General features: G+C 49.1%; 2 protein-coding genes across 2 annotated transcripts in view; one reads left to right on the top strand and one right to left on the bottom strand.

The window, feature by feature from the left end:
- LOC140422470 (uncharacterized) overlaps nt 1-19,647 on the bottom strand; it is a 250,353-nt gene that overhangs the window by 35,074 nt on the left and 195,632 nt on the right. The gene's annotated exons all lie outside the window — the stretch shown is intronic.
- LOC140422472 (uncharacterized) lies at nt 10,033-16,346 on the top strand. Its single transcript, XM_072507485.1, has 2 exons — nt 10,033-10,130; nt 12,622-16,346. Exon 2 carries the CDS (start codon nt 12,983-12,985, stop codon nt 13,934-13,936), a length of 954 nt encoding a protein of 317 aa, XP_072363586.1. The 5' UTR covers nt 10,033-10,130; nt 12,622-12,982; the 3' UTR covers nt 13,937-16,346.

Here is a 19,647-nt window from a genome sequence, read left to right as displayed (position 1 = left end):
AGCTGTGAAGCAATTGTGCTATCCACAATGCTACCGTGCTGCCCTTAAGAACAAATAAATCTACACTATATCATTTTACTGTAATCCATGTACCTATCCAATAGCTGCTTGAAGGTCCCTAATGTTTCCGACTCAACTACTGCCACAGGCAGTGCATTCCATGCCCCCACTACTCTCTGGGTAAAGAACCTACCTCTGATATCCCTCCTATATCTTCCACCTTTCACCTTAAATTTATGTCCCCTTGTAATGGTGTGTTCCACCCGGGGAAAAAGTCTCTGACTGTCTATCTATTCCCCTGATCATCTTATAAACCTCTATCAAGTCGCCCCTCATCCTTCTCCGCTCTAATGAGAAAAGGCCTAGCACCCTCAACCTTTCCTCGTAAGACCTACTCTCCATTCCAGGCAACATCCTGGTAAATCTTCTTTGCACCTTTTCCAGAGCTTCCACATCCTTCCTAAAATGAGGCGACCAGAACTGTACACAGTACTCCAAATGTGGCCTCACCAAAGTTTTGTACAGCTGCATCATCACCTCACGGCTCTTAAATTCAATCCCTCTGTAAATGAACGCGAGCACACCATAGGCCTTCTTCACAGCTCTATCCACTTGAGTGGCAACTTTCAAAGATGTATGAACATAGACCCCAAGATCTCTCTGCTCCTCCACATTGCCAAGAACTCTACCGTTAACCCTGTATTCCGCATTCATATTTGTCCTTCCAAAATGGACAACCTCACACTTTTCAGGGTTAAACTCCATCTGCCACTTCTCAGCCCAGCTCTGCATCCTATCTATGTCTCTTTGCAGCCGACAACAGCCCTCCTTACTATCCACAACTCCACCAATCTTTGTATCGTCTGCAAATTTACTGACCCACCCTTCAACTCCCTCATCCAAGTCATTAATGAAAATCACAAACAGCAGAGGACCCAGAACTGATCCCTGCGGTACGCCACTGGTAACTGGGATCCAGGCTGAATATTTGCCATCCACCACCACTCTCTGACTTCTATCGGTTAGCCAGTTCGTTATCCAACTGGCCAAATTTCCCACTATCCCATGCCTCCTTACTTTCTGCATAAGCCTACCATGGGGAACTTTATCAAATGCCTTACTAAAATCCATGAACACTACATCCACTGCTTTACCTTCATCCACATGCTTGGTCACCTCCTTAAAGAATTCAATAAGATTTGTAAGGCAAGACCTACCCCTCACAAATCCGTGCTGACTATCCCTAATCAAGCAGTGTCTTTCCAGATGCTCAGAAATCCTATCCTTCAGTACCCTTTCCATTACTTTGCCTACCACCGAAGTAAGACTAACTGGCCTGTAATTCCCAGGGTTATCCCTAGTTCCTTTTTTGAACAGGGGCACGACATTTGCCACTCTCCAATCCCCTGCTACCACCCCTGTTGACAGTGAGGATGAAAAGATAATTGCCAACGGCTCTGCAATTTCATCTCTTGCTTCCCATAGAATCCTTGGATATATCCCGTCAGGCCCGGGGGACTTGTCTATCCTCAAGTTTTTCAAAATGCCCAACACATCTTCCTTCCTAACAAGTATTTCCTCGAGCTTACCAATCTGTTTCACACTGTCCTCTCCAACAATATCGCCCCTCTCATTTGTAAATACAGAAGAAAAGTACTCATTCAAGACCTCTCCTACCTCTTCAGACTCAATACACAATCTCCCGCTACTGTCCTTGATTGGACCTACCCTCGCTCTAGTCATTCTCATATTTCTCACATATGTGTAAAAGGCCTTGGGGTTTTCCTTGATCCTACCCGCCAAAGATTGTTCATGCCCTCTCTTAGCTCTCCTAATCCCTTTCTTCAGTTCCCTCCTGGCTATCTTGTATCCCTCCAATGCCCTGTCTGAACCTTGTTTCCTCAGCCTTACATAAGTCACCTTTTTCCTCTTAACAAGACATTCAAACTCTCTTTTCAACCATGGTTCCCTCACTCGACCATCTCTTCCCTGCCTGACAGGGACATACATATCAAGGACACGTAGTACCCGTTCCTTGAACAAGTTCCACATTTCACTTGTGTCCTTCCCTGACAGCCTATGTTCCCAACTTATGCATTTCTATTCTTGTCTGACAACATCGTATTTACCCTTCCCCCAATTGTAAACCTTGCCCTGTTGCACGTACCTATCCCTCTCCATTACTAAAGTGAAAGTCACAGAATTGTGGTCACTATCTCCAAAATGCTCCCCCACTAACAAATCTATCACTTGCCCTGGTTCATTACCCAGTACTAAATCCAATATTGCCCCTCCTCTGGTCGGACAATCTACATACTGTGTTAGAAAAGCTTCCTGGACACACTGCACAAACACCACCCCATCCAAACTATTTGATCTAAAGAGTTTCCACTCAATATTTGGGAAGTTAAAGTCGCCCATGACTACTACCCTATGACTTCTGCACCTTTCCAAAATCTGTTTCCCAATCTGTTCCTCCACATCTCTGTTACTATTGGGGGGCCTATAGAAAACTCCTAACAAGGTGACTGCTCCTTTCCTATTTCTGACTTCAACCCATACTACCTCAATAGGGTGATACTCCTCAAACTGCCTTTCTGCAGCTGTTATACTATCTCTAATTAATAATGCCACCCCCCCACCTCTTTTACCACCCTCCCTAATCTTATTGAAACAGCTATAACCAGGGACCTCCAACAACCATTTCTGCCCCTCTTCTATCCAAGTTTCCGTGATGGCCACCACATCGTAGTCCCAAGTACCGATCCATGCCTTAAGTTCACCCACCTTATTCCTGATGCTTCTTGCGTTGAAGTATACACACTTCAACCCATCTCCGTGCCTGCAAATACTCTCCTTTGTCAGTGTTCCCTTCCCCACTGCCTCATTACATGCTTTGGCGTCCTGAATATCGGCTACCTTAGTTGCTGGACTACAAATCCGGTTCCCATTCCCCTGCCAAATTAGTTTAAACCCTCCCGAAGAGTACTAGCAAACCTCCCTCCCAGGATATTGGTGCCCCTCTGGTTCAGATGCAACCCGTCCTGCTTGTACAGGTCCCACCTTCCCCAGAATGCGCTCCAATTATCCAAATACCTGAAGCCCTCCCTCCTACACCATTCCTGCAGCCACGTGTTCAACTGCACTCTCTCCCTATTCCTAGCCTCGCTATCACGTGGCACCGGCAACAAACCAGAGATGACAACTCTGTCTGTCCTGGCTTTCAACTTCCAGCCTAACTCCCTAAACTTGTTTATTACCTCCACCTTTTCCTACCTATGTCGTTGGTACCAATGTGCACCACGACTTCTGGCTGCTCACCCTCCCCCTTAAGGATCCTGAAGACACGATCCGAGACATCCCTGGCCCTGGCACCCGGGAGGCAACATACCTTCCGGGAGTCTCGCTCGCGACCACAGAATCTCCTATCTATTCCCCTAACCATTGAATCTCCTACAACTATTGCTTTTCTATTCTCCCCCCTTCCCTTCTGAGCCCCAGAGCCAGACTCCGTGCCAGAGACCTGACCGCTAGGGCCTTCCACCGGTAAGTCATCCCCCCCAACAGCATCCAAAACGGTATACTTGTTTTGAAGGGGAACGGCCACGAGGGATCCCTGCACTGTCTGCCTGTTTGTTTTTTTCCATGTTGCTGAAGTTGTCACTCAATTCTCCTGGAACCAGCTCAATGTGATTCTTTGTTCCGGTGTTTACTTCCATTCTGTTCCTTTGCATGACTGGCAACCCTTAACCCCAGAAGTGTCTTTTGCAGTCATGGTGCTCCTGATGATATTCAGGTCCTGATATAATAACAAAGTCTTTATTGTCACAAGTAGGCTTACATCAACACTGCAATGACGTTACCGTGAAAAGCCCCTAGTCGCCACATTCCGGCACCTGTTCAGGTACAGAGGGAGAATTTAGAATGTCCAAATTACCTAACAGCACACCTTTCGGGACTTGTGGGAGGAAACCGGAGCACCCGGAGGAAACACACGCAGACACGAGAATGTGCAGACTGCGCACAGACAGTGACCCAAGCCAGGAATCGAACCTGGGACCCTGGCGCTGTAAAGCAACAGTGCTAAGCACTGTGCTACCATGCCGCCCATAACCAAGTGACTCTTCCAAATCCTGAAGTCTTTTTTTCTGCAAATCGACTAATATCCTGTAAAAGGTATTCAACATGGAAATTAAGAACAGACAATTTTAGTTCCTATGAAACATTCTTTCCTCAAAAGCTGTAAATCTCCATCCAACACACTCTCCATTCTCACTCTGCTGTATGTAATATTCATCCTCCCAATTCTCTAAAGATGCTGATTCAGGCTGACTGAGAGATCCATGCTCACTGCTTCCTGTCGTGTTGGGTGTTCTGGTTTACAAACAAGCCAACAATGCTGGAAGTGGTGTAACACTTATTATTAACTGTACAACTACGTTAACACTGTAAATGTGGGTATAAGCAATACCAGTTTAACTGTGGGCCCTTTCCTATCACTATGGTGAGGCACTCAGCACATGGTGAATGTCTGTGTTACAGGCTGTGAGCTCTGTGTTCTGAGCTGGCTGCTGCTAGAATGAGCGGGAACTCTCCTGTCCCCTGTCTTTATAGTGCTTGTGCTCTCACTGGTGATTGGCTGCGGTGTTATGTACGCTGGTTGGTCCTACTGCATGTCCATCAGTGTGTGTATGTGATTGCACCACAATGTACTGATGTATATTATGACACTTCCAGTCTTGGAGAGGCCTGAAAATCTCCATGCAGACTGCCAGACAGAACATAAGAACTAGGAACAGGAGTAGGCCATGTGGCCCCTCGAGCCTGCTCCACCATTTAATGAGATCATGGAATCGTTTTAATGAAACGTTTCTTAAAAACGTTTAAAGAAGGAGCCTCAACTGCTTCACTGGGCAAGGAATTCCAGAGATTCACAACCCTTTGGGTGAAGAAGTTCCTCCTACACTCCGTCCTAAATCTACCTCCCCTTATTTTGAGGCTATGCCCCCTAGTTCTGCTTTCCCCGACCAGTGGAAACAACCTGCCCGCATCTATCCTATCTATTCCCTTCATAATTTTATATGTCTCAATAAGATCCCCCCGCATCCTTCTAAACTCCAATGAGTACAGTCCCAGTCTACTCAACCTCTCATCATAATCTAATCCCTTCAACTCTGGGATCAACCTAGTGAATCTCCTCTGCACTCCCTACAGTGCCAATATGTCCTTTCTCAGGTAAGGAGACCAAAACTGAACACAATACTCCAGATGCGGCCTCACCAACACCCTATACAATTGCAGCATAACCTCACTAGTCTTGAACTCCATCCCTCTAGCAATGAAAGACAAAACTCGATTAGCCTTCTTAATCACCTGTTGCACCTGCACACCAACTTTTTGCGACTCGTGCACCAGCACACCCAGGTCCCTCTGCACAGCAGCATGTTTTAACATCTTACCGTTTAAATAATAATCCATTCTGCTGTTATTCCTCCCAAAATGGATAGCCTCACACTTGGCAACATTGAATTCCATCTGCCAGACCCTAGCCCAATCACCTAACCTATCCAAATCCTTCTGCAGACTTCCGGTATCCTCTGCACTTTTTGCTTTACCACTCATCTTAGTGTCGTCTGCAAACTTTGACACATTGCACTTGGTCCCCAACTTCAAATCGTCTATGTAAATTGTGAACAACTGCGGGCCCAACACTGATCCTTGAGGGACCCCACTAGTTACAGGTTGCCAACCAGAGAAACACCCATTTATCCCCACTCTCTGCTTTCTGTTAGTTAACCAATCCTCTACCCATGCTACCACTTTACCCTCAATGCCATGCATCTTTAGTTTATGCAGCAACCTTTTGTGTGGCACCTTGTCAAAAGCTTTCTGGAAATCCAGATATACCACATCCATTGGCTCCCCGTTATCTACTGCACTGGTAACGTCCTCAAAAAATTCTACCAAATTAGTCAGACACGACCTACCCTTTGTGAACCCATGCTGTGTCTGCCCAATGGGGCAATTTCCCTCCAGGTGCCCCGCTATTTCCTCCTTAACGATAGATTCCAGCATTTTCCCTACAACCGAAGTTAAGCTTACCGGCCTATAATTACCCGCTTTCTGCCGACCTCCTTTTTTAAACAGTGGTGTCACGTTTGCTAATTTCCAATCCTCTGGGACCACCCCAGAGTCTAGTGAATTTTGATAAATTATCACTAGTGTGTTTACAATTTCCCTAGCCATCTCTTTTAACACTCTGGGATGCATCCCATCAGGGCCAGGAGACTTGTCTACCTTTAGCCCCATTAGCTTGCCCAATACTGCCTCCTTAGTGATTACAATCATCTCAAGGTCCTCACCTATCATATCCTTATTTTCATCAGTCACTGGCATGTTATTTGTGTCCTCCACTGTGAAGACTGACCCAAAAAACCTGTTCAGCTCCTCAGCCATTTCCCCGTCTCCTATTACTAAATCTCCCTTCTCATCTTCCAAAGGACCAATATTTACCTTAGCCACTCTTTTTTGTCTTATATATTTGTAGAAGCTTTTACTATCTGCTTTTATGTTCTGAGCCAGTTTACTTTCATAGTCTACCTTACTCTTCTTTATGGCTTTTTTAGTAGCTTTCTGTTGTCCCCTAAAGACTTCCCAGTCCTCTAGTCTCCCACTAATTTTTGCCACTTTGTATGTTTTTTCCTTCAATTTGATACTCTCCCTCACCTCCTTAGATATCCACGGTCGATTTTTCCCCTTTCTACCGTCTTTCTTTTTTGTCGGTATGAACCTTTTCTGAACACTGTCAAAGATCGCTCTGAAGGTTCTCCACTGTTCCTCAACTGCTTCACCATGAAGTCTTTGCTCCCAGTCTACCTTAGCTAGTTCTTCTCTCATCCCATTGTAATCACCTATGTTTAAGCACAAAACACGAGTGTTTGATTTTACCTTGTCATCCTCCAACTGTATTTTAAATTCCACCATATTGTGGTCGCTCCTTCCAAGAGGATCCTGAACTATGAGATCATTAATCAATCCTGCCTCATTCCACAGGACCAGATCTAGGACCGCTTGTTCCCTTGTAGGTTCCATTACATACTGTTCCAGGAAATTATCCCGGGCACATTCTATAAAGTCCTCCTCAAGGCTGCCTTTACCAACCTGGTTAAACCAATTGATATGCAGATTAAAATCTCCCATAATAACCGCTGTACCATTTCTACATGCACCCGTTATTTCTTTGCTTATTGCCTGCCCTACCATCCTGTTACTATTTGGTGGCCTATAGACTACTCCTATCAGTGACCTTTTCGCCTTACTATTCCTGATTTCCACCCAAATTGATTCAACCTTGTCCTCCATAGCACCAATATCATCCCTTACTATTGCCCGGATGCCATCCTTAAACAACAAAGCTACACCACCGCCCTTACCGTCCATTCTATCCTTTCGTATAGTCTGATACCCTTGGATATTTAACTCCCAGTCGTGACCATCTTTTAACTATGTTTCAGTAATGGCCACTAAATCATAGTCATTCACGATGATTTGCTCAATCAACTCATTTACCTTATTTCGTATACTACGAGCATTCAGGTAAAGTACACTTATGCTGTTTTTTATGTCTTTGTTATGAATCCTAACACCTTGATCAGTAACTTTTCACAATTTATTTTTCCTCTTACCCTTTCTCCTAATTTTCCTTGTCTTTGAACCCATATCTCTACATAATAACCTGTCACGTAACCTGCTGCCTTGATCTCCATTAACCATTATACTGTCCATAGCTTTACACTTCCCTTCCCCCCAACTTGCTAGTTTAAAGTCCTTGTGACCAACCTATTTATCCTATTCGCTAGAACACTGGTCCCAGAATGGTTCAGGTGAAGACCGTCCCAACAGTACAGGTCCCTCCTGCCCCAGTACTGATGCCAATGCCCCATGAAATGGAATCCCTCTTTCCCGCACCACTCCTTTAGCCACGTGTTAACTTCTCTAATTTTCTCAACCCTATGCCAATTGGCACGTGGCTCAGGTAGTAATCCAGAGATTATAACCCTGGAGGACCTGCTCTTTAATTTAGTCCCTAGTGTTTGATAATCCCCAAACAGGTCCTCTTTCCTCGTCTTACCTATGTTGTTAGTCCCAACGTGGACCACAACAACTGGATCCTCCCCCTCCCTCTCCAAAATCCTTTCAAGCCGATCAGAGATGTCCCTCACCCTGGCACCGGGCAGGCAACATACCATGCGGGACTCTCGATCTGGCTTACAAAGGATGCCATCAATCCCCCTAATTATAGAATCCCCTAAAACTACCACTTGTCTTTTTGCTCCCCCCTCTTGAACGGCTTCCTGTACCACGGTGCAGTGGTCAGTCAACGCATCCTTCCTATAGCCCTCTTCCTCATCCACACAGGGAGCAAGTACCTCATGCCTGTTGGACAAGGTCAAGGGCTGAGGCTCCTCAACTCCTAAACTCAGGATCCCCCTACCTGCCTCCCTTGCACTCACACCACTCTGTCCCTGACCACTGTCCGAATTAACAGAACTTATTCCACCAGGTGTGACTGCCTCCTGAAACAAAGCGTCCAGGTAATGGTCCCCCTCCCTGATGTGCCGCAGTGTGTGCAGCTCGGTCTCCAGCTCATCAATTCTGAGCCGAAATTCCTCGAGCAGCCAACACTTGCTGCAGATGTGGTCACTGACGGCCTCAATGGGATCCACCAGTTCCATCATCATACAGCAACAGCACATCACCTGTCTAGCCATATTCAACTGGTTAATTATTTTAAATATTTTTTTTAAAAAAAATTCTTTATAGAACCTCAAGGATAAACCCGAACACCAACAAAAACACAGCCCTCTCTCGCCACTCACCCAAACTCAGTCACTCACCTAAACTCAGATGCACTCTGTTCCAATCAGCACTCCGGGACGAAAGGCACTCCTGCCACACCTTTTGTGCAACTCACCTCTCCCAGCACTGTCCCGGCTCTCTCCTCCTGCGCTTTTTAAATCTCCCGGCTCTCTCCTCCGGCGCTGTTTTCGCTGTCCCGGCGCTCTCCTCCCGCGCTTTTTAAATCTCCCGGCTCTCTCCTCCGCCGCTGTTTTCACTGTCTATGTCTATATGTCTATAATATGTCTATATTACTGAACTCAAAATGTGTGCAACATACAGACTGGATTCACTTCCTTTCTCTTCAGTTGCTGCAAGTCACCAACGTCCCCCCCAGAATGCGACAAGAAATGGAAAGATAAAGTAGACTTGGAGCAGCTGCTCCCTATTGTGGGGCATTCTAGAACGAGAAGAGGGAGCAAATTCAAAACAGAGTTGAGAAGCTGCTTCTCCCAAGGGCTGTGGATCTATGAAATTCACTACCCCAGAATGCGGTGGAGCTGGGACAGTGAGTAAATGTAGGGAGGAGTTAGACAGATTTTTTATTGGGTTGAAGGGTTATGGAGAAATCTCAGGATGGTAGAGATAAGGCCAGGTTGCGATCAGCCTTCATCGTATGGCAGAGCAGATTCGATGGGCCAAATGGCCTAATTCTGCTCCTATATCTCATGACTTTATGAAAGGGGGAGACATTGATTTGCTCCCAGATGTTGCCCAGAGGAGGAGGTTTTAATCTGAAACTCATTGTCCAACCTCCACATTGTGACATCACAAAGGAGCTCGTCCTCCAAATCAGCCAATAGGAATAAATCCGCTCCGCACTGACGTCATTGCGTTGGGACGCACACGCCCAGCGCACGGCCACGGGAGCCCCGCCCCCGCCTTATGTTCCCCTCCCCCAATACTTCCTCGAGACGGTTTCCAGGCAACCGGCTGACAGCTCCGGCTGTCGATGATATCCTCTCCTGGCCCGGGACTGCGCATGTCTGAGCGACAGGGGCAGCTGCGCATGTGCACGTGAGCTCACATCCGCAGACCTTACTGCTGAGTTGTGACCAATGGGATGATTGGAGGACCGGAAGGACACTGCTCCTCCGCTAATCAGAGCTCCCCCAATGTCTCAATGCGGAAGCTGGACATGGAGGTTTCTGCCGAGCAAAGCTGTTGTTCCTCCAACCCTGAATGAGCTGGAGCTTCACACAGACTAAACCATCCTCCTGTCTCCAACCTCTGTGAGTAAAACACTTTCTTTTCTCCCCCTTTCCATTTATTTACTTATTCTGACCTTCAACTGGAGACTTGCAGCAACTGAAGGGAAAGGAAGTGAATCCAGGGAGGGTGCAGACTCTGGAAAGCTTGGCCCAGGTCTCTTTCTCTCTCTCTCTTTTAAGGACATTGACATCCTTTGCTCACTCAGGTTGATACATTTAGTTGTCTCGCGAAAAGGATCGTCTCTTTCCCAATGTTCACAATTAAAGGGCAGCTTTCCCCAGGAGATGGCTGACATTGAGGGGACAGTAAATGGGACATATTCAACCCAGCCAATTCCTTTCCTATCAGTTTATTTCCATCATCAGCAAACTGATGGAAGGAGTCATCAACAGTGCAATCAAACAGCACTTTACTCAGCAATAACCTGTTCGCAGACGCTCAGTTTGGGTTCCGCCAGGGTCATTCAGCCCCTGACCTCATTATGGCCTTGGTTCAAACATGGACGAAAGAGCTGAATGCCAGAGGTGAGGTGAGAGTGACTGCCCTTGGCATCAAGGCAGCATTTGACTGAGTATTGCATCAAGGAGCCCTAGCTAAACTGGAGTCAATGGGAATCGGGGGATAACTCTCCACTGGTTGGAGTCATACCTGGCACAAAGGAAGATGGTTGTGGTGATTGGAGGTCAATCATCTCAGCTCCAGGCCATCACTGCAGGAGTTCCTCAGGGCAGTTTCCTCAGCCCAACCATCTTCAGCTGTTTCATTAATGACCACCCTTCTAACAAAAGGTGAGAACTGGGGATGTTTATGGATGACTGCACAATGTCCAGCACCATTTGCGACTCCTCAGATATTTAAGCAGTCCATGTTGAAATGCAGCATGACCTGGACAGTATCCAGGTATGGGCTGATAAGTAGCAAGTTACATTTGTGGTACACAAGTGCCAGGCAATGACCATCTCCTATAAAGGAGGATCTAACCACCACCCCTTGACATTCAGTGTATTTCGCATCGCTGAATCCCCCACAACCAACATCCTGAGGGTTACCAGTGATCAGAAACTGAACTGCACTAGCCATATTAATACGGTGGCCACCAGGGCAGATCAAAGACTACAGCAAGTAACGCACCTCCTGACCCCCAAAGCCTGTCCACCATATACAAGGCAAGACACAAGTCAGGCGTATAATAGAATAATCACCACTTGCCTGTTTGAGTGCAGCTCCAACAACACTCAAGATGCTGCTCGACACCATCCAGAACAAAGCAGCCTGCTTAACTGCTCCCCATTCCACAAATATTCAAACCCTCCACCACCGACAAACAGTGGCAGCCGTGTATACCATTTACAATGTGCACTGCAGTAACTCACCAAGGTTCCTCAGACAGCACCTTCCAAACCCATGACCACTACTATCTAGAAGGACAAGAGCAGCAGATACCTGGGAACCCCACTACCTGGAGGTTCACCCCCAAGTCACTCACCAACCGGACTTGGAAATATATCGCCCTTCCTTCATTGTTGCTGGGGGGACATCCTAGAACTCCTTCTCTGACAGCACAGGGGGTGTACCTACAACTCAAGGACTGCAATGGTTCAAGAAGGCAACTCATCACCACCTTCTGAAGGGTAACTAGGGATGGGCAATAAATGCTGGCCTAATCATCGATGTCCACACCCTGTAAATTAATTTTTAAAAATGTTATATCGGACAGAGATGTATCTAGTGTTATATGGAATGTATTATATATATTATTGATGGTTCTGTCATAAAATACATGTATCATTAGTTCTAGTTTTGTAAATAGTACTGTACCTACATCATATATTTCCAGTCATACAGTCATTGCAGCACTGACAGAATCCATTTGGGAACTCAAGTCAATGCTGACTCTCTGTACAGCAATCCAGTCAGTCCCATTCCCCCTCGATATCCCTGTTCCCCTGCAAGTTTATTTTCTTCATATTTTATTTTGAATTATTGATCATCTCGACTTCCACAACCCTTGTGGGCAGTGGGTTCCTGCTCATGCCCACTCCATGACTAAATAAAATTCTTCCTCAGAATCACCCCATCTCTAATCAGTAAATATACTTAGATGGAGAGTCTGTACTCTTGTACAGGTTGTAGTGAGTTGAGATCTGTTGATCAGCATCAATCAGCACCTTCAGGAGAATTGGGAGGGGAAGGAAATGAATCTAGTCTGTATATTACACACATTTTGCATCCAGTAACAGAGACATATATCTGTCTGGCAGCCTCTGTGTCCAGGACAGGAAGCAGTGAGCTTAGATCTGTCAATCAGCCTGATTCAGTGCCTTCAGGAGAATTGGGAGGGTGAATATTAGATACAGCAGAGTGAGAATGGAGGGAGTGTGTGTGGAATGAAGATAAAGAGCATTTGAGGGAAAGAGAGAGCGCTAACAGTGTTCAATAGAAACTAGAATTGTCTGTTGTGAATTTCTATCCTGTACTGACAGTGATGATTTTTGTAAAATCTTTTTGCAGGAAGTTCGAACGAGAGGAGTTTGAGGCCGATATCTCAAACTAAATATCACGTCAAGAACTGACTGAGTCACTCAATTCTTGGGAACCGAATATCATCGGCCTTTGAATCTAGAAGGAGAAATGTTTGTCTATTCTGTCTGCTTCAAGAGATTTTAAACATGCAGTGTGTCTGGAAAAGCACTGAGACACACCCACCCGTGTGAGACTGTTACAGAGCACTGACTGTGGAAAGAGCTTTAACCAGATACACAGTCTGAAAAAATACACCATTCACATCAGGGAGAGATTGTATACGTGTTCTGTGTGTGGACAAGGCTTCAACTGATGGTCCAACGTGGTGAGACGCAAGATCACCCGGACCATGGAGAAAGCATGGAGATGTGACGACTGTGGGAAGGTATTCAAAAGCCCGTACGGGCTGGAAAGGCATCAACGCAGTCACAATGGAGAGAGGCCGTTCACCTGCTCTGTGTGTGGGAAGGGATTCACTGGCATAGGCAACCTGCGGAGACATGAACGAGTTCACACCGGGGAGAGGCCCTTCCCCTGCTCTGACTGTGGGAAGGAATTCACTCGGTTATCACACCTGCAGAGACACCAGAGAGTTCACACCGGGGAGAGACCATTCACCTGCACTGTGTGTGATAAGGGATTCACTCAGTTACCCAACCTGCTGGTCCACCGTCGAGTTCACACTGGGGAGAGGCCATTCACCTGCACTGTGTGTGGGAAGGGATTCACTCGGTTAACCCACCTGCGGACACACCAGCGAGTTCACACCGGGAAGAAGCCATTCATCTGCACTGTGTGTGATATGGGATTCACTCAGTTAGTCCACCTGCAGTCACACCAGCGAGTTCACAGTGGGGAGATGCCATTCACCTGCTCGGAGTGTGGGAAGGGATTCACTCAGTTATCCAGCCTGCTGAGCCACAATGTCACTCACACCAATGAGAGACCCTTTAAATGCTCTGACTGTGGGAAGAGTTTCAAAAGATCTCAGGCGCTGATGATCCACCAGCGCATTCACACTGAGGAGAGACCGTTCAGCTGCTCTCACTGCACAAAGAGGTTTAAAACTTCATCCAACCTGATGAAACACCAGCGGGTTCACACCGGAGAGAGGCCATTCGCTTGCTCCAACTGTGGGAAGGGATTCACTCAGTCATCCCATTTGCTGAAACACAATGTCACTCACACCAATGAGAGACCTTTTAAATGCTCTGACTGTGGGAGTGGGTTTAAAAGCTCTCAGGTACTGATGATTCACCAGCGCATTCACACTGAGGAGAAAATGTTCAGCTGCTTTCACTGAACAAAGAGGTTTAGAACATCATCCACACTGGAGACACCAGTGAGTTAACACCGGGGAGAGTCAATTCACCTGCTCTGATTGTGGGAAGAGATTCCGTGGTTCATCTGCCCTGTTGACACACCAGCGAGTCCACACTGGAAAGAAGCCATTCACCTGCTCTCACTGTGGGGAGGGATTCACTCGGTCGTCCAACATGCTGAGACACCAAAGAGTTCACAAGTGATGATGGGTTAGATTCTGCTGTTATTCCTGCTGTTAATCACATCCAGGACTGAACCTGGAGTGGGTGGAGGGGTTTGCCTCCTCATCAACTCCTGGTGCTCGGATGTGATGACCCTGGCGAACTACTGCTCCCCGGACCTGGAATACCCGACTGTGAAGTGCCATCCATACTACCTTCCACGGAATTCACTTCTGCCATCATCATGGCGGTCTACATCCCACCCCAGGTGGAAGTGAAGAAGGCGCTTGATGAATTGTAGCCGCTATAAATAACAATGAAGCAGAATACCCGGAGGCCTTGTTCATTGTGGCCGGGGACTTTAACCAGGCCAACCTCGAGTGTACTGCCAAAATTCTACCAACCCATCTCCTGACCCAACAGGGGCCCCAACATCCTTGACCACTGCTACACAAACATCAAGGGCGCCTGATGATCCATCTCCTGACCGCACTTTGGAAAATCGGACCACAAGATGGCACTCCTTCTCCCGGCGTACAAGCAGAAACTTAAGCGGGAGAATCCGATTAAGAAGGTTGTGCAATGCTGGTCCGAGGCAACGGAAAAGCTCCTACGCGACTGCTTGGAGTCAGTGGACTGATCCATATTCAAGAACTCAGCAGCCAACCTAAACGGGTATGCCAGCACCATCACAGACTTCATCAGCAAGTGTGTAGAAGATTGTGTGTCAGGGTAGGAGCTTTTCTGTTGCCTCGGACCAGCATTGCACGACCTTCTTAACCGGATTCTCCACTTAAGTTTCTGCTTGTATGCCAGGATTGTGTGTCGAAGAAGGTAGTACGTACGTTACCTAACCAGAAACCATGGTTTAATCGGGAGATTCATTTCAAGGCCAGGTCTGAGGCATTCAAGACATGCGACTCTGACCTGTACAAGAAATCTAGGTACGACCACTGCAAAGTCAACAGGGATGCCAAGAGACAATACCAGGCAAAGCTAGAATCACAGACTAATGACATGGACTCTCGTCAGTTGTGGCAAGGCTTAAACAACATAGAACATAGAACATTACAGCTCAGTACAGGCCCTTCGGCCCTCGATGTTGCGCCGACCTGTGAAACCACTCTAAAGCCCATCTACACTAGTCCCTTATTGTCCATATGTCTATCCAATGACCATTTGAATGCCCTTCGTGTTGGCGAGTCCACTACTGTTGCAGGCAGGGCATTCCACACCCTTACTATCTCAGTAAAGAACCTACCTCTGACATCTGTCTTATATCTATCTCCCCTCAATTTAAAGGTATGTCCCCTCGTGCTAGACATCACCATCCGAGGAAAAAGGCTCTCACTGTCCACCCTATCCAATCCTTTGATCATCTTGTATGCCTCAATTAAATCACCTCTTAACCTTCTTCTCTCTAATGAAAACAGCCTCAAGTCCCTCAGCCTTGAACTTCCGGGTGCGGCGATGCGGAGCTAAGCTGCACGAGTCGGCAGCTCCCGCTACCACGGACTTTCGGGCTCGCTAGAGGAGCCCCAACGAAACTTTTGTCGACAAAAACCCATGGGGAAGGGAGGAGAAGGTCCCCCTCCAACGCCTATGAAACAGACCCGAAGTGCAACGGCCAGAAAAGTGGCACTGGAGCAACGGGAGAAGCAGGGTAAAAAAACCAAAATGGCGCTGATAGGCGCGGAGGCCCCCCCCGGGATTGCTGGAGCTGGAAGGGGCGCACCGGGTGCTGGCGAGGAAGCCCAAGGCAAACGAGCCGCCAAGGGCGATGGTGGTGAGATTTCAACGGTTCACAGGCAGAGAGAAGGTCCTGAAATGGGCCAAGAAGGAGCGGAGCAGCAAGTGGGACAACGCTGAGATTAGAATATACCCGGACTGGAGCGCGGAGGTCGCTAAGCGGAGAGCGGGTTTCAACCGGGCCAAAGCGGTGCTGCATCGAAAAGGAGTGAAATTTGGAATGTTGCAGCCAGCGCGACTGTGGGTCACATATAACGGCCAACACCACTACTTCGAAACGCCCAAAGAGGCGTGGACCTTTATACTAACTGAAAAGTTGGACTCTAATTGAGGGTTTGTGAGAGTGGGGGGTATTTGAGGGTTGAAGTATGATGGCGGTTGTATATAGGGGGGCAAGCACGCGCAGGGAATGTTATATGGGCTGGGGACGAGAGACAAGGCCGCAACAGAAGCTGCGTCGGGGGGGGCGGGGCAGGCTCTGGAAAGCGCAGGGTTTTTCTCCCGCGCGCGGGAAGAAAGGTGGGAGGGGGAACGTAGGAATGTCTACTGATGGGGAGATTCCCAAACGGGGGGGTCAAAGGGATGGCGGGGGAAGCCGGGGTCAGCAGGCGTCACCTGACTTACGGGAGTGATATGGGGGGAGCAAAAAAGCTAGACAGGGATCTAGCGGGGGAGAGGGAAGGGTGGGGAGGGGGGGGGGGGACGAGGGGGGAAACAGGGTTGCTGCTGCACTGGCCGAAAGGGAATGGGACACAGAAGAGGTGGCCGGGACGGAGGTCCCCCGGTTGGGGGCCTGGAGGGTGAGGGAGACGCGGACACCGGACTGGCCCAGAAAAGGAGATGGCTAGTCGGCGGGGGTCGGGGGGGGGGGGAGAGCCCCTCCAGTCCGGCTGATAACGTGGAACGTGAGGGGCCTGAACGGGCCGGTGAAGAGGGCTCGAGTGTTCGCGCACTTAAAGGGACTGAAGGCAGACGTGGCTATGCTCCAAGAGACACACCTGAAGGTGGCGGACCAGGTTAGGTTAAGAAGGGGATGGGGAGGACAGGTATTTCACTCGGGACTGGACGCGAAAAATAGAGGGGTGGCAATTCTGGTGGGAAAACGTGTCATTTGAGGCCAAGACTATCGTAGCGGACAATGGAGGGAGATACGTGATGGTGAGTGGTAGGTTGCAAGGGACGTGGGTGATGTTGGTAAATGTATACGCCCCGAACTGGGATGATGCTGGATTCATGAAGCGCATGTTGGGGCGCATCCCGGACCTGGAGGTAGGAGGACTGATAATGGGAGGGGACTTTAATACAGTGCTGGATCCAGCACCAGACCGCTCCAGATCAAGGACAGGAAAGAGGCCGGCGGTGGCCAGTGTGCTCAGGGGGTTTATGGACCAGATGGGGGGAGTGGACCCATGGAGGTTTGCAAGACCGCAGGCCAGGGAATTTTCTTTCTTCTCCCACGTGCACAAGGCTTACTCTCGGATAGACTTCTTTGTGTTGGGAGGGCGCTCATCCCGAGGGTGGAGGGGATGGAGTATTCGGCCATAGCCATTTCGGACCATGCCCCGCACTGGGTGGAAGTGGGGCTGGGAGAGGAGAGGGACCAACGCCCGGTATGGCGGTTGGATGTGGGACTGCTGGCAGATGAGGTGGTGTGTGGGAAGGTAAGGGGGTGTATTGAAAGGTACTTGGAGGCCAACGACAACGGGGAGGTGCGAGTGGGGGTGGTATGGGAGGCATTGAAGGCGGTGATCAGGGGAGAGCTAATCTCCATCCGGGCTCATAGGGAGAAGACAGAGGGTATGGAAAGGGAGAGGTTAGTGGGGGAGATTTTGCGAGTGGACAGGAGATACGCAGAGGCCCCGGAGGAAAGATTACTTGGGGAAAGGCAACGGCTCCAGACGGAGTTTGACCTGTTGACCACGGGGAAGGCGGAGGCACAGTGGAGGAAGGCGCAGGGGGCGACCTACGAGTACGGGGAAAAGGCCAGTCGGATGCTGGCACACCAGCTCCGTAAGAGGGCGGTGGCAAGGGAAATAGGGGGAGTCAAAGATGGTGGGGGAGCCATGGCCCAGAGTGCAATGGAAATAAACAAGGTATTCAAGGCCTTCTACGAAGAGCTGTACAGATCCCAGCACCCAGGGGGGGAAGAGGGGATGAGAAGATTCCTGGACCAACTGCGGTTCCCGAGGGTGGAGGAGCAAGAGGTGGCTGGTTTGGGGGCACCAATCCGGTTGGAGGAGCTGAGTAAGGGTTTGGGGAGCATGCAGGCGGGGAAGGCCCCGGGGCCGGACGGGTTCCGGTGGAGTTCTATAGAAAGTATGCGGACCTGTTGGCCCCGTTACTAGTGAGGACCTTTAACGAGGCAAGAGAGGAGGGGACCCTGCCCCCGACAATGTCGGAGGCGACAATTTCCTTGATTCTGAAGCGAGACAAGGACCCACTGCAATGCGGATCGTACAGGCCGATTTCGTTCCTTAATATGGACGCTAAGCTATTGGCAAAAGTGCTGGCCACGAGGATTGAGGACTGTGTCCCGGGGGTGATACATGAGGACCAGACGGGATTTGTAAAGGGCAGGCAATTAAATACAAATGTGCGGCGGCTCTTAAACGTGATAATGATGCCATCGGAGGAGGGAGAGGCGGAGATAGTGGCAGCCATGGACGCGGAAAAGGCCTTTAACCGAGTAGAGTGGGAGTACCTCTGGGAGGTGCTGCGTAGGTTTGGGTTCAGGGGAGGGTTTATTAGCTGGGTTAAGCTCCTTTACAGCGCCCCGGTGGCAAGTGTAGTGACAAACCGGCGGAGGTCAGAGTACTTTCGAGGCAGGGGTTCCCTCTGTCCCCCCTGTTGTTTGCATTGGCGATCGAACCCTTGGCCATATCACTGAGGGAGTCTAATGAATGGAGGGGGGTGGTCCGTGGGGGAGAAGAGCATCGGGTGTCGCTATACGCGGACGACCTGCTGCTGTACATGGCGGACCCAATGGAGGGGATGGTGGAGGTCATGCAGACTTTGAGGGAGTTCTCGGGCTATAAGCTCAATGTAGGGAAGAGCGAGCTTTTTGTACTACAGGCAGGGGACCAAGAAAGAGGGATGTGGGACCTACCGCTGAGGAGGGCGGAGGGGAGTTTTCGGTATCTAGGGATCCAGATAGCCAGGAGCTGGGGGGCCCTACACAAATTGAATCTGATGAGGTTGGTGGACCAAATGGAGGTGGACTTCAAAAGATGGGACATGTTGCCGCTCTCGTTGGCGGGTAGAGTGCAGTCGGTAAAAATGGTGGTCCTTCCGAGGTTTTTGTTTGCGTTCCAGTGCCTCCCCATCGTGATTACCAAGGGCTTTTTCAAGAGAGTAGGTAGGAGTATTATGGGGTTTGTGTGGGCGAACAAAACCCCGAGGGTAAGGAGAGGGTTCCTGGAGCGTAGTAGGGACCGAGGAGGGCTGGCGCTGCCAAACCTAGGGAGCTACTACTGGGCAGCAAACGTGGCGATGATCCGTAAGTGGGACATGGAGGGAGAGGGGGCGGCATGGAAGAGGATGGAGATGGCGTCCTGCAAAGGAACAAGCTTGGGGGCGCTGGTGACGGCACCGCTGCCGCTCTCGCCATCAAAGTACACTACGAGCCCGGTGGCGGCGGCAACGTCAAGGATCAGGGGTAACCACCGGTTTGTCCCGGGGAAGATGGACTGGGGGTACCAAGGCTGGCACCGGGCGGGGATTAGAAGAATGGGGGACCTGTTCATCGACGGGACATTTGCGAGCCTAGGGGCGCTGGAGGAGG

This window comes from Scyliorhinus torazame, chromosome 5 (genome assembly GCF_047496885.1).
Source record: "Scyliorhinus torazame isolate Kashiwa2021f chromosome 5, sScyTor2.1, whole genome shotgun sequence".
In the NCBI taxonomy this organism is placed as follows: domain Eukaryota; kingdom Metazoa; phylum Chordata; class Chondrichthyes; order Carcharhiniformes; family Scyliorhinidae; genus Scyliorhinus; species Scyliorhinus torazame.
Note: the sequence above shows the minus strand (reverse complement) of the source record. Positions and strands in the feature narration are given on the sequence as shown.